Source organism: Echinops telfairi, unplaced genomic scaffold (assembly GCF_000313985.2).
Source record: "Echinops telfairi isolate 266 unplaced genomic scaffold, ASM31398v2 ScPeMD7_7469;HRSCAF=8507_1, whole genome shotgun sequence".
Classification (NCBI taxonomy): Eukaryota; Metazoa; Chordata; class Mammalia; order Afrosoricida; family Tenrecidae; genus Echinops; species Echinops telfairi.
In genome coordinates this window covers 17,150,285-17,165,663 of record NW_022111373.1, presented here as the reverse complement: position 1 = coordinate 17,165,663, position 15,379 = coordinate 17,150,285, and the positions used below count along the sequence as shown (strand labels likewise).

Here is a 15,379-nt window from a genome sequence, read left to right as displayed (position 1 = left end):
CCCTCTCCCTGAGCTGTCGCTTTAGTGTTGTCCTCTGTAGTGCATAATTCTGGGGGTGGGGGTGGGGATGTCCACATAGTTGGGACTGCGGTTGGCCCTGCAAACTTATCGGTTCCCTGCTTCGTGCCGAACAACCCAGCATTCTGCGATGCTCCCTTCTCTGACACAAAGGCTGAAGTAAAAATGGGTGCATAAGCAAATGTGGTGATGGTGCCCAGCTATTAGAAGATAAAGCATCTGGGGTCTTAAATGCTTGAAGTTAAACAAGGGGCCATCTAGCAAGGAAGCAACAAAACCCACATGGAAGAAACACACCAGCCTGTGTGATCACAAGGCATTTGCAGGATCAGGTAACAGGCATCAGAGACTGAAAACAAACAATCATATCAATGCAAATGATTGGGGTCAGAGTGCAGACCAAAAGCCCATGGGTAGACAATAGGACATCCCCTCACAGAAGGGTCATAAGTGACGAACCAGACAGTGTGTACTATAGCACTGATGAAACATACAACATTCCTTGAGTTTTTTAATGCTTCCTCCCCCAACTATCCTGACACCAGTTCTACCTTACAAATCCAGCATGTACACTGGTACAGATAAGAGCTCTTGACACGCGGAATCCCAGGACAGATAAACCCTCAGGAACAATAATGGGAGTAGCAATACCATGAGAGTAGGAGGAAGGTGGGGGGAAAGGGAGAGAAAGGGGAAACTGATCACAATGATTGACATATAACAACTCCAGCCCCAATGGGATGAACAACAGAAATATGGGTGAAGGGAGATAGTAGAATAATTTATAATTTATCAAGGGTTCATGAGGGAGGGAGAGAGGGGAAGGGAGGGATAAAGTGGAGCTGATACGAAGGGCTCAAGTAGAAAGAAAATGTTTTGAAAATGATGACGACAACATATGTACAAATGTGCTTTATACAATTGATGTATGAACTGTTATAAGAGCTGTAAGAGTCCCCAATAAAATGATTTTTTAAAAAAGAGATTCCAGCTCATGGCTACCACAAATGTCCAGAGTAAACGGCTTCACTGAGTTTCAGGGCTGTGAACTTGTGGAAGGAGACCATCAGGCCCATTTTCCAATCAGCCTTTGGGTGGATTGAACTGTCAAATTTTGGGCAAGTAGACCGTGCTTGACTGCTCACACCACCCAGGAACTCTGACTCTCTATTATTATACAGATATAATCTCGACACGGCTTCAAGTAATGCATTCTAGACAATATCTATGCAAAAATGAGCACATGATCATTGTTGTCATCTTAATTTGAAAGCATAAGTTTTTCTGTTATTCTAGATCAGCGGTTCTCAACCTGTGGGTCGCAACCCCTTTGGGGTCGAACGACCTTTTCACAGAGGTTTCCTGATTCATAACAGTAGCAAAATTACAGTTATGAAGTAACAACAAAAATAATGTTATGGTTGGGGGGTCACCACAACATGAGGAACTGTATTAAAGGGTTGTGGCATTAGGAAGGTTGAGAACCACTGCTCTAGATGCTTTCAGGTATTTGAAAATGAAAAGCTTCATCATATTCATACTTGTACAAGTTCATTTGTCATACAGCAGTATTGGGACGGAAATTGAACCCAATCATGATGAAGCTTCGAAAAGTTCATGGAAAAATTCCTTTTTATTATTATTATTTTATTGATGGCTCTTACACCCATTAACTTTTAATTCTGCAATTCTTTTTTCTTCTTCAGGTATTTATTTATAAAACTCAACAAGGCAAAAAAAACCCCCAAAACTCAACAATAAGCAAGCCTCAGCTTTTGCATCTATAAAATTAGCATAATGACAGACCGTAGCTCATACAAATTCTGTGAAGATGAAATGAGAAAGCGTGCCTGTAAGGTCTACTTCACACAGCTCTAGCATCTAAGAAGGGGCTGAGCAAAGTCTTTTTAAAAAAATCATTTTATTGGGGCTTAATTCTGCAATTCTTTTTAAGTCCCCTCCTACTGACCCAGAACTTTATCACCCTGGTCATATCGTTTCTTTCTTGATACTTTTTTTTTTTAAGCTTTTAGAACCATTTCTTCTTTATTCTTTTATTTAATGGAATCAGACTCAAGAATCTCCTATATAAAGCAAAGGATTCTACATGTTGGAGACCAAAATAAATTAAACACCTTCATGCTAGGAACTATGTTTTTATCATCTTTCTATATCTTGTACCTCATAGGACAGTTTACAAATGGTAGAAACTTGGTATGTATTTGGAGAGGGATAACATAGATATAACACAACAACAAAATTCTGGTGATTGGAATGAGAAAGTTCTATAGTTGGAAAACATAGCGTTGGTGAAAGAAATGATGCTATAGATTGCTTAGAAGAATTTTCCAAGGCCAACAAATTATTCATCTCAAATGCCTTTTTCACTATTATAAATATGAAGATCTTGCCAGATGGAATAACAGATATCAAATCAACTAATTTGTGGAATGAGGAAATGGAGAAGTTCAGTATCACCACCCAAAACAAGGCCAGGAGCTGATTGTGGAACAAACCATCAGTTACTCATAAGCAAGTTCAAGTTGAAGATGAAGAAAATGAAAACAAGCCCACAAAAATAAAAGCATGACCTTGAGCCATATTTTCTATTCCATTTGAATTTACAGATCTTCTTTTTTTAAATTTTTTTTTTTTACAGATCTTCTTAAAAACAGATTTGAGTAACACTAATGTCTAAAGACCTGTAGAGTTGTGGGATGACATCAAGAACATTTATGAAGAAAGCAAAAACACAGGAAAGAACCAAAATAGATGTCAGAAAAGTCATTGAAAGCAGAGAATAGGAGAAAGATGGTCACTTAGGATTCACTGACTATGCAAAGGCATTTTGTGGGTCTGTGTGGGTCATAACCAACTACGGAATAACAGTGGGAAGAATGGGAATTCCAGAGCATTTAACTACATTCTTGGAGAAGCTTTATAGAGACACTGTGGGACAGTTGTTCAAATAGATCAAGGAGATAGTCATTGTTAAAAAATCAGGAAAGGTGTCAGGGTTGTATCTTTTCACCACACTTATTCAATATGTATGGTAAGCCAAGAATCTGCGAAATCGTACAATATCAAGAAGCACGTGGCACTGGGATTGGAGGATGGCTCATTAACCTGTGAGATGATATTGTTTGACACAATGGCTGCAAAAAAAAGGGAGGGGGCTCAAACAGCAACGAGTGTGAGGACGGCACAGGACCACAGGACCCCGTAGTGAGTCGTTCTATCGTACATAGGGTGCCTTTGAATTAGAACCACCTTCATGGTATCTGACAACAACAAATACAGATGATGCGGTCTTATTTTGCCAAAAGGGAATAGGTTTGGAAGTACTGACTGATGAAGATCAAAGAAGTCAGCCTTCCATATGAATTGCCCTTCAATGTAAAGAAAACCCCAAATTCTCACAACTGGATGCATAGACAAAACATCATCATATACTTAGAAAAGATTGCAGTTGTCAAGGATTTCATTTTGGGAGGACATGGAGAATGGGCATTCTTCTTAGGTGCGAGCAGTCCTGAGAGGAGGAGTTGACACCACCATACCAATGGGCTCCAACAGAACCCAGCGAGGATGGCGCAGGGTCTGACTGTCTCATTCGGTCACCCATAGACATGCTGATTGTAACCTTAACAACAATGGCATCTAGCAACAACAGAAAGTTCGTATGAAGACTTAAGACAATATACACAAAGCACATGTTTACTGGTGCTCTGGGAGTGGAATTTTTCAATTGAATTAATTTTCAGTCTTTATAGTCGTTGGGTACTATGGAGTTGATTCGAACTCAGCAATCTCATATACCAAAGGGTTTCCTTATGGGGCAGAAGCCCTGGTGGCCCAATGTTTGATGTGCTCAGCTATGAACCTATGGGTCAGGGGTCAAAAGTAGAACCCAGCAGCTGCTCCATGGGAAGAAAGACCAGTCTACCTGTTCCTAGAACAAGTCCAGACCGGAAACCCTCTGGGGCAGTGGTGTTCTGCCCTGTGGAGTGGCTGACTCAAAATAATCTCCGTAGCACTGAACACCACCCCCCCAATGGCTTCTATAGGAGCAGATTGGCAGATAGTTCTCCAAAAGAGCTGCTAATGGGTTCCAACGGCCAGTGTTTCGGTTGCAGTTGAGTTCTTATCCGTGACACAGCTAAATCAAAGCAAACCCAATGTCAGGTGCACTCCGAAGCATCGCTACTCCGTCGGAGACAGTAGAACTGATGCTCAAGGCTGTCAAACTTTTTTTTTCTTTTAAAAATCATTTTATTGGGGGCTTGTACAACACTTATCACAATCCATACATACATCCATGTGTCAAGCACATTTGTACATTTGTTGCCATCATCATTCTCAAGACATTTGCTTTCTACTTGAGCCCTTGGTATCAGCTCCTCATTTTTCCCCTCGGTCCCCACCACCCCACTTCACGAATCCTTGATAATTTATAAATTACTATTTTGTCATGTCTTATACTGTCCGATGTCTCCCTTCACCCACTCTTCTGTTGTCCGTCTCCCAGGGAGGGGTTATATGTAGATCCTTGTGATCAGTTTCCCCTTTCTCCCCCACCTTCCCGTTACCTTCCTGGTATCGCTACTCTCATTATTGGTCCTGAGGGGTCTATCTGTCCTGGATTCCCTATGTTTCCAGTTCTTATCTGCACTAGTGTCTAGCCGGAATTCGGATCATGATAGCGTGGAGAGGAAGCATTAAAGAGCCAGAGGAAAGTTTTGTTTCATCGGTGCTACACTGCACCCTGTCTGGCTCATCTACTCCCGGCGACCCTTCTCTAAGGGGATGTCCAGTTGCCTACAGATGAGCTTTGGGTCTCCACTCTGCAATTACCTTCCTCTTTCTTCAAAGAAATGGAAAAACTGATTATCAACTTCATATGGAGAGGGAAGAAGCCCAGAATTAGCAGAGAACTCCTCAAGAAGGAGGACAGAGTGGGAGGGCTTGCTTTACAAAGGCTGTCAAACTTTATGGAAGCACACCGCCTCCTCTCGCTCACATGCAACGGCAGGTGAGGTCAAGCCCAGTCTTTCGGTGAACAGCTCGCTGCATGGGGCCCCCTGGTTGCTCCGCTTCCACCAGGCCTTTTTATTTTTCTTCACCATTTGGTCAGCCCTGAAGGACAGGGTACATCAGCCCCGGTGACTTTCCAAGACTGCAACGCTTTCCGGGAGTAGATGGCAGCTGAGGATTCGAACAGCTGGCCTGGGTTTAGCATTCCCATGCAGAACCATGACGCCACCAGGGCTCCTCTTCTCACCCAATCTATAATGATGGCTAATTATTAGAAAATCCGGATCATCTAATTATCTTTAAAATGCTGCAAGCGTTGGCCTCTCTTTGTCCATACGCACTGTTTCTTTTCATGGGCTCCAGAAGCCATTGCTGGCTTCCTAATGAAAGCAACAAAATCCAAGAGGATTTAGCCGTCCAGTTGTGGGTCAGGAGTTAGACGTATGCTCAGTTGGCAGTCACAACTTGGGGATGGGGAGCTCCTGGCATCAGGTGTGCAGAGGCCTGTGGTGCTGCTGCACATCCCACGGTGAGTGTACAGAATCCCTCCCCTCCCCCCCAAACAACAAAGATGCCCGTGGGCCAGAGCTGAGGGCCCCAGCTCTTGAGGGGAGTTTCAGGAGAAAACCTGAGAGAGAATCCCTGACAGAGTACTGCTAATAGGTCTACTGAAGACATCACTTTTTCCCCTCCTCTGAATGTTAACCAATGTAAACACCATCGATGACTCCAGCTTCTGCAGGATGACTGTGCTGAGTGATAAAAACAGTAAAAAATGGCTTTGCCTGTCTGTTCCTTTCTCAGAGTCAGGAATGAAATAAAATGACCAGTAATTACCATTCGAACTGCTGTTTTATACTCTATCAATCAGAGCTATTCACTCTGGTTATTCAGAGCCACTTGGTCTGAAGCCACACTAAATCAAGGTCAAGGCTGATGTGGCTATAGAAAGCCTGCCTTTTGGGGACCATCTAAGCCAGCGCCGATGACCCGGGCTGAACACCAATGGCAAGTTGCCATCAAGAGGCCGTCTGACATCCTGATCTCAGAATGTGAGGCTTAGATGGAGCCGAGGGCCTTGAGTTTTCATTTAGTTAAATATTCTGAGTTCAAGGGGACCACAGCTGCAAACCACCCTTCACTCAAGTGCATTTGCACTGTTTCTGCACTGTAAGCTTTTTGCATATGTTCGGGACAAGCTGATATGAGCAGGCCTGCAATGAATAATGTTGAGCAAAATCAATAAACCCTATTATTAGTCACTAAGGGGACTGATTTTATGTCTATAAAAGTCAAACAATTAGAACCGTATTAACGGCAGATTCATCATAGTAATGTAATGGAGCCAAGCGCGCTTGTCTTATGGGAATCTTCAATTTACCATTCGGTACGGACTGTGGCCTCCATCAGAGGAGCCGCACACATCAGATAAACAAGCTCTGGCCTTTGGCAATTCATGTTGTCATCGGCAAAGACAACACGTAACAGTAAAGGGAAGAAACGAAACTTCATTTAATGATTCATGTAAACCAGTCATGAATTATGTTCCCGTAAAAGCCTACGGGAAAAACTTCTCAAATCGCATTGTGCTTTTGGCCACGTATCTTTCTGTGTTTATCAGCAATCCTGTTTATTACAACAGCAGAGTTAAGCATGGTCTAATGCACCTATTTGTAACCCTAGCTACTTAACTGCCTAACTAGAAGTGATTAAAAGCCTGACATATCATAAACATACCCCTGGTCATCTTACAACTGAAAGGTAAGCTTGGTTTTACTGTGTTTTATTAAATATCTATTACTAAAAGCTGGGGGACCATCAGTAATTTACCACATCTCCCACTCCCCAACAGAAACGTGATCATTCAAGTGGGGAAGCTGTAAGTGGACCTTCGTTCTGCTCCCGTCTCCACACTAAGGCCGGGTGAACTGAGGCCAGAACGGTGCAGGCAGGCAGCCAGTAAACAGCGGGCCCAGGTGGAGAAGCCATACTCTCAAGGGGAAGCAGACTTGTTCAACGGGTGTGTCTCCAGTGCAATTGTTAAGTCTCCAAAGGTCTATCAAGATGTGGTGTATGGACATAAGGAAATGGAGAGCTTTACAAAATAATGATGCAAAGTGTGTGAAACGCTCTCATGTCCAGGAATCACCACGCTAAATGATGCTACTTGCAGTGTCACAGACAGAGAATTTCAAAGAAAAATGAATTGAAAATTAGGAGAAAAATTAGGATCTATTAAGAAGGTCCTAATTAGGATCTATTAAGGAGATAGACTAAGTCTATCAGACTAGCGGCAGATGAGACAGTTTAAGGTGGTCTGTCAAGACGGATATATATGTATATATATATATATATTTAATGAATTGCTTATTGTGAATCAACTGTGTGTGCGCTACATTTCAGACCATCAACTCTGCATTCAATAGTTCAAACCAGTCACCAGTGCATACCCTTTCCTATATTCGACCCCACCCCTCGCCTTCAATTTCTCTCCTCTCTCTTTTGGATCCTCCATCTTCGGCCGACCTCCTCATCCATTGCTTCATCTTCCCATCCTTGCCCCGCCTCTCTTCCAGAAAACCAAACTGAACTGCCACAGTGACGCTACAGGACAGGGTAGAACTGCTGCTGTGAGTTTCCAAGACTGGGACGCTTTACAGCAGTTGAAAGCCCCGTCTGGTTTCCAACTGGCGAACTTGCAGTTAGCAAGCAGTCTAATTCCGTAACCACTATGCCACCAGGGCGCTACCTCCTTGGGTGTGCAAGTTTTTCCTTTGTTTTCATCTTTTTAGTAGTGGTCTCCAACAATGTTTGTCCTTTTGTAATCGACTAACTTCACTCAGCATAATGGGGACGTTGCTTTTAGTTTACAACATTCAGATGCAGAACTGTTAACGCAGTTAACAACATATGCTTCATGTATGTTATTAGAACAAAACAAATGATAGTTAGACCAATTCTATCAACTTTTCAGCAAGCCAAGCAGACCGTTCATTAGTATTTATAGGCAGGCCTTGCCTTCCCAGATGGTGTGTGGCTCCCCGACTCCCGCCACAAATGGAAGCTTTGGGTCAACCTGGCATGCAACCAGTCTCCTTACTGGTACCATTTTGTCAACAGCATGTGTTCCTTGTGAGCTTTTGTAGCACATTTTGGTAATAACAAGAAGTCAAAACCTTTTCGAAATGTTAGTATACACTTAATAGCCTGCAGTGAGTATAAGCAACTTTCATGTATGTACTAGGAAATCGTGACCGAGTCACAGTCGTGGAAACACACGGGGCCAGCTTAGCCTGTCCTCGAGGGTTGCCACGGCTCGGCATGGACTTGAGGGCGAGGAGTTTTGAGTGAGAGGAAATCTAGAGGATTCACACACTGCATTTCACTGTGCATCTCTGAGGTATGCCTGCCGTCTAAACACATCAGGCACATTCCCACTTAAGAACCCTTGCACTCATATTTTCAGCTATGTGAAACACCACTCTTCCACATATTTTGAGGGGGTCATGTTATGAGATGCATCCCAAAACATACACTGACTTCCGACCGGCTGGTCACCTGTGCCACATGCGGCTTTATTTAGAATACGAGGAAGCTCCAATACAGTTCGCAGAACAATTTCACTTCGTCCACGAACTTTGAGAGGCGCTCTTCAGTCTTTGTAGATATTCTAGTTAACACAAGGTCGGGTTGGAGTCCTGAGGACCTGAATCTAATGACCGGGTGTCCTTACAAAGTGGAGAGCCATACAAACACCGAAGCAAGACCATGTGAAGATAGAGGTAGAAGTTATGCTGCCACAAACCAGAAGAAACCTATGGTGACCAGAAGAAATCTTCTCCTGGACCAGTGGTTCTCAACCTTGCTAATGCTGCCACCCTTTAATACAGTTCCTCATGCTGTGGTGACCCCCCAACCATAACATCATCGCTATTTCAAAACTGTCATTTTGCTACTGTTATGAATCGAGCAACCCCTGTGAAAGGGTTGTTTGACCCCCAAAGGGGTCACAACCCACAGGTTGAGAACTGCTGTCCTAGATTCTAGTAGACAAAAAACAATACCTTTTTGTTGTTTTAATCCCTATCTCACTGCTGAGCCAATGCCAACCGTATAGCTTAGGATCCAATTGCCCCTGTGGGGTTTTGAGACTTATTGCTGTGGAGCAGTTGGCAGTTTCCAACTGCAGACCCTCTGGTTACAGCCAGGGCGAGCACATGCCACCAGCACTCCTGTTCCAGTGGCGGTCATCTGTCATGGCAGCCCTAGGAGAGGAACATCAACCGTTTCCCCACCTCCTTCAACAACTTTTGTCCTGATGGCTCTATGGATTGTTACAAGCTCCCATCCAGATGAGGGGACTTCAAAGTGTCTTGGACATTTTCTACTACCCTTGCATTCTCCCTCTTTACAAGCTTTTTTGAAGCACCCTGCTATGCCCTATGTCCCCTTCTCCGTTGGACTTCCTTCTGCAGCATTTATCAACTTTCAAACCTACTCTATATTTTACTTATGAAGGTGACCCAACAGAACGCTCAAATTATAGAGCAATGCAAACAAATGTCATCATCAAATGCAAAAAAAATTGCTAAAGATCATACAACGGTTGCAGCAGGGCATGGACTGCTGCCAGAGGTTCAGGCTGGCTTCAGAAGAGAACTCGGAATAAGATAGAAAATTGCTGATGTCAGATGGATCTTGGATCCATGCAGAGACTACCAGAAAGATATTTACGTGTGCTTTACTGACTATGCCAAAGCATTTGACTGTTTGGTTCACAACAAATATATGGATAACTTTGAGAATGGGAATTCCAAAACACTTCATGTGTTCATGAGGATCTCGTACATAGATCAAGAGGTAGCTGTGTGAAGGGAACAAGGGACTACTGCAGGGTTTGAAATTAGGAAATGCGTGCATCAGGGTTGTAGCCTCTCACCGTACTTACTTGATTCGTCTGCTGAGCAGATCATCAGAGATGCTGGCTTATATGAGGAAGAATGTGGCATCAGGATGGGGGAAAAGCTTATTAACCTTTGATATGCAGCTAACACAACCTTGCTTGCTCAAAGCCAGGAAGCCTTGAAGCACTTGCTGATGATCAAGGATTGCAGCCTCCAGTGTGGATTATGTAGGGGAGACCAAAACGCTCACAGCTGGACCACTGGGTGACATATCATGAAAAATGGAGAAAAGGTTGATGTCGTCAGGATTGTATCTTGCTTGGATCCACAATCAACCCTCATGCAAGCAGCAGCCAAGAGACTAAAAGATGAATTGAATTTCGTAAATCTGCTACAAAAGACGTCTTTAGAGTGTTGAAAAGCAAGGATGTTACTTTGAGGACTCAGGTGTGCCTGGCATGTGACAGTTGGACATTGAATAAGGAAGACGGAAGAATGGTGGGTGTACTGGCATCATGGTGCTGGCGGAGAATACTGCAAAGACCAGGACTGCAGAAAGCACAAACCGCTGTGTCTTGGAAGTGCAGCCAGAGTGCTCCTTAGAGGCCAGGACTGAAGGCAAGACCTCATCTTACTTCCTTTGGACATGTTGTCAGGAGAGACCAGTCCCTGGAGGACACACAGAGAGCCAGAGAACAAGAGGAAGCCCCTCGAGGTGATGGACGGACACAATGGGCTCAAGCACAGGAACAACTGTGAGGCTGGTGCAGGCAGGGGCACGCTTTCATTCTGTTGTGCCTAAGGCCTCCATGGGTGGGAACTGACCAGATGGCACCTAACAGCAACTACGACGACATACTTTTTTATTGCATGCTCAGCCCTGTGAGGGCAGGGCATCTTGTCTGCTTTATTCATTGCTATAAACCAGCCATGAAATGGACACCCAGTAAAAATGTGTTGGAACAGATGAATTAATGAAGTCATTAAATCTACATTTTTGACATACATATTCTGGTAAGCCAACTTAATGGCTATTTGACTGATTTTTTAAAAAAAACACATTCCATCCGCTGTCCAACTATCACAAGAGTTGCATCTTTGGAATGGCACGGAGACCTCTGGCTACCATTTTCTGGTGATGTTTAGTTCCATGTTTGGATGGAACAGTAGTCCATACCCTTAAGTATGGACCTTAAGAACATTTTAAAAAATCTCCGTGTACCATTCATCTTCCATGCTGGACACTCATGATATTAAGAAACCTCTCTTGGAAAATTAGGATCATTTCCACTCAGCTAGAAAAAACACGAGACAGACACGAAGCCTTTACAAAAAAAAAAACAACCTTTTTTAATTCTGATTGCCAAATTATTTAAGGCAGGTATAAAAAAAGGAAAGCATTCAATATACACTTTACATAAAATAAACTAGATTACAGCATAAAACAAGTAACCAGGCAATGGCGTTAAAGTCTCTTTCTTCTAAAACTGGGTAATTGTAAACATTAAAAAAAAGAGAGAGTGAGAGGGAGGGAGGGAAAGAAAGGGGGAGGGGGAAAAAAGATCGCAGGACTATTCAAGTAATAGAACAATCACAGATGTCTCTGGTACGCAGGCTACTGGGTTATTTGCCATTCAAGCTTATCAAGAAATGACACCTCATTATTCACAGATGCTCATTATTTCCCCATTTTAATCTTTACATTATATACAACACAGTTTTTGTGGTACTGGCAAACCCCATGCCTTCCAAAAGTATATTGTCCACAATACACAAGTACGAGGGAACAGAGACTACAGGAACAGCTTACACGGATGCGTCTTCAACAGGAGCCACCAAATAGACATCTACATTGTACCCAAGTGTCATCATCACAGTTAGCCTTTCTGAGGGGCTTCTAGGAATAGCTGAAGGATATGCAAGGATCAGGCACACTGATACAGAACATCATTTATTTACAATTGAAAAGGAAAAGGGGGAAAAAAGTAAACAGCCTTTTGTGGCTAACACTTTTCAACATGACAAATACATTTTTTTTTTAAATTATTTCCTTTACTGAGTGGTTTCCAACTTGGCAGCAGACCCTGTGTGGCGAGCCTGGTTACTGATACAAAAAAGTAAAGAATATATATATATATATATGTATGTATATATACATATATGTATACGTATATATATATAAAACAGAAGTTTAATTACAGCAACATTTGTTACTCTGTGATAAAATCTGTAATTTACAAAAATGAAATGACTGGTTTTTGCCTGCCATTAAGGCATTTCAAATTAACACCATGGAACTGATGTCTGTATAAAGCGCTTCTCCATGTGATCCAGTCACATGACAACATACATTTCCAATCTTGTTACTCTCTGCAAAAAAAAGAGAAAACCTTAGCATAGGAGTCTGTCAACATTAAACGCAGAAAACATGAAAAACATCAGATGGACAGCTTTTAATGTGACTTATTTTGTTGAGCACCATTCTAGAGGGCGGAATCAAGCACAAGGAAAGAATCCACTAAGACACACATTTTTTTTTCTTTCTAAAACTATCTGTGGGTTAAAAGCAAAAGAAATGATCAAAGTATAAACATTATCTCTAGCGTGATCAAAACCCATTTCTCTATGTGCAAATTTCTTGTTAAATAGAAAGAAAGGGGAAAAGCAAAGAGTCATGGTAAATCATTTCCACGGAGCTGTGAGGACAACCCCAATTGTTTAAAAGCAAAACAAAAAGCCAATTGGTTGAGGTTGGTGGATTCTAAATTACACATGAAGGGTAGTAGGCAAATCCATTTCAAAGACATCAAACCTCAGGAGCTGAATTTTTTGGTCTAAGAAAGGATACACATATGCTGCGTCTCACCCCCGCGCACCGCCCGCCGCCCCTCCTCTCATTAAGATGTCTCTGGCCCAGAGATGGGAAACATTTACCTTCTTTGTGCAGGAAACATTCCTGAGGCAGATGCCTGGGCAGCCACCTGCTGAGAGGCAACTAGGGCAGCAGAGGTCAAGCCTAATGGGGGGGAAAATGCAGGGTGTCTGTCTGTGACATTCAGAAAGATAAGAGCAGATACAGGCCCAGTGGTGAGGACTGCAGTCCCCAAAGCAGCAATTTGTCCTTTCCTAAACACACGTGAAAGGCTTCATGCAGCAAGGAAGGCGTACAAAAAGCGCTTCCTCTACCTAATTTCTACCCCCTTGTGGAAGACACTGCCATGTTCTCCACAGCGATTCAAAGGGAAGATAGCATTTCTGTCTCTCAGCTCCGCATGGTGCTAAATAGTTTGCATGCATTCCTGAATAGGAAGCTCTAGGGACATAATGGGTACCAGGTAACAACAGGAATCAAAAGTCACAGTGAATTATAAAGGTGGCATGCTATTTGCTTAGACTACAGTATGCTCATAATAACTTTCATCACGTTAACATTTTTTCCCCAGTGACTGAACATAGTGCATCCCCATAAGGTACATGGAATCAGTGGATTAAATTTAGCAACAGTCTTAACTTTTCACCCTGGAAGAGAAAGGTAGCATGAATGAAACAGCTCCAAATGACATGAAGTCGCCTCATAGGAAATTCCTTTTAAATCGTATAGAAAGCAATCCTTGGGGGGGTGGGGGATGTTGAGGATGAGGAAATGAATGACAACCTAGAAGAGATCACTCTCCCTGCCTTTGCTGTCTGTCCACTTAGAAATACATTTTGTCTTGTCCGGAGGCAACTTAATGCACTACGGTGCAAAGACTAGTATCTGGAGAGTGGCCAGCATTCTGCACACTGCCATGCATGAGGGACCGTCCGAGAGCCTTGCTAAAACCCACAGAAAGCTTTATTACACGGACAGCTCCGAGGTGTGAAGCTCTTGTTGGCCGCCATATCCTTCCTCCTCCCATCTAAAGGCACTCCCTTCCCGAGGTGGTGTTACCATCTCCATCCCGCTCTCCTCCTCCCTGCATGAGCCCCGTAATCTTCTAGGCAAAACGCCTCAAAAGTAGCTCTCTCTGCCTCCTCCAGGGGCTCAAAGCTGTGTCCCCCTCTTCAATAGTCTTTGAGTTTGACAGTGCAAAAAAAGTCCAAAGGGGCAAGATGAGGGCTGTCGGGTGGACGGGGTACAGTTTTCCAGTAAAATTCTCCCAGGAGAGCCCCCTGCCACCCTGAGAAAGAAACAAGCCTATTGCCATGATGGGGAAAATGTCTTGCTGCAATAACGTCCCTTTTCCTCACCAATGCCGCTTCACATTTTCTTTAAACTTCTTCCTAATTAGCTCCATGGTCATCTTGTGTCCCGTGAGAAGACCTGTTGAGGTTTTCCCATGGGAATCCCACCTGAAGTAGCTGCTGTATGTAACCTTCTGAGCTGACCACTCTGCCCTGAACGGCACTGGCCCAGCCGAGTCTCGCAGAAGCTAGTTTGGATGGGGCTCTTGGGCATGAGACTAAGACACGCCTATTACTTGAGAGAACTTGTCTGCTACCATCCACTGATCACTGAAAAATCTCAGTCACTAAATCGATTCTGACTCGACTCATCTCGACCCTATAGAGCAGTGGTTCCCAACTTTCCCAATGTCATGACCCTTTCATACAGTTTCTCATGTTGTGGTGACCCCCCAACCATAACATTATTTCCCTTGCTACTTCATGACTGTGATTTTGCTACTGTTATGAATCCGGCAGCCCCTGTGCAAGGGCCGTTCCACCCCTAAAGGGGTCGAGACCCACAGGTTGAGAACTGCTGCTACAGAGGGTGTCCGGAAGCTCTGTAAATCTATATGGAAGCAGGAAGCCTCATCTTTCTTGTCAGCAGTCCAGTGCTTACCTGACTTTAAAATGTTATTTTTAATAAATCCATGCATGTACAGACAAACCCCAGTTGCGATGCTTTTTGACTCACCTCATCTGCATTTTAGTTACAGAGATGGCATGTCTTACAAATAGCACCTTATGTCTTTTCCAAGTTCTTCCCGCACTCAAAAATAACAAACTCATTAGGAAATAGAGACACGTGCTCTGAACACCGTTAACTGACACCCAGTAGAACGAATTCGATAAGTAAATGAGTTGAATTTTAAAATACACAAATATAAAAACAATAAAGAGCTTCAAAAAGTTTAGGGAAAACTGGAATGAAAAGATGAGGTTTTTTTCCACACACCTTTTGAAGCCCCCTTGTACACAGATTAATATATGTTCTTTCCTTTCAACGCCCCTTCACATTTGTTAGCTGACCTGAGAGTCACACAATTTGGCAAGACCTTAGCAAGTGTTAGCTGGTGAGACCGAGAGTGCCACTACCCACTTTCTGTGAGGTGACAGGCCAAAGGGTACTTGCTCAGCTAGTACACTGCGAATGAATGGCTCCCTCACGGGAATTCTATGGCTTTTGAAAAATGTTTCTCTTTCTCGACCTTCATGTG

General features: G+C 43.2%; 1 protein-coding gene across 4 annotated transcripts in view; it reads right to left on the bottom strand.

Annotated features, from left to right (window-relative positions):
• Positions 1-11,287: 11,287 nt before the first annotated feature.
• ZNF608 (zinc finger protein 608) overlaps positions 11,288-15,379 on the bottom strand; it is a 120,413-nt gene continuing 116,321 nt past the window's right edge. For 3 of the 4 annotated variants that reach the window (XM_045285078.1, XM_045285079.1, XM_045285077.1), the window contains 2 exons: positions 12,891-12,972; positions 11,288-12,326 (listed from right to left, as the gene is read on the bottom strand). In XM_045285078.1, the coding sequence (XP_045141013.1) occupies positions 12,320-12,326; positions 12,891-12,972 (89 nt within the window). In that variant the 3' untranslated portion in view covers positions 11,288-12,319. Of the gene's footprint in view, positions 12,327-12,886; positions 12,973-15,379 lie in introns of those variants that run through there. The other variant, XM_030888962.2, reaches the window with a different exon arrangement.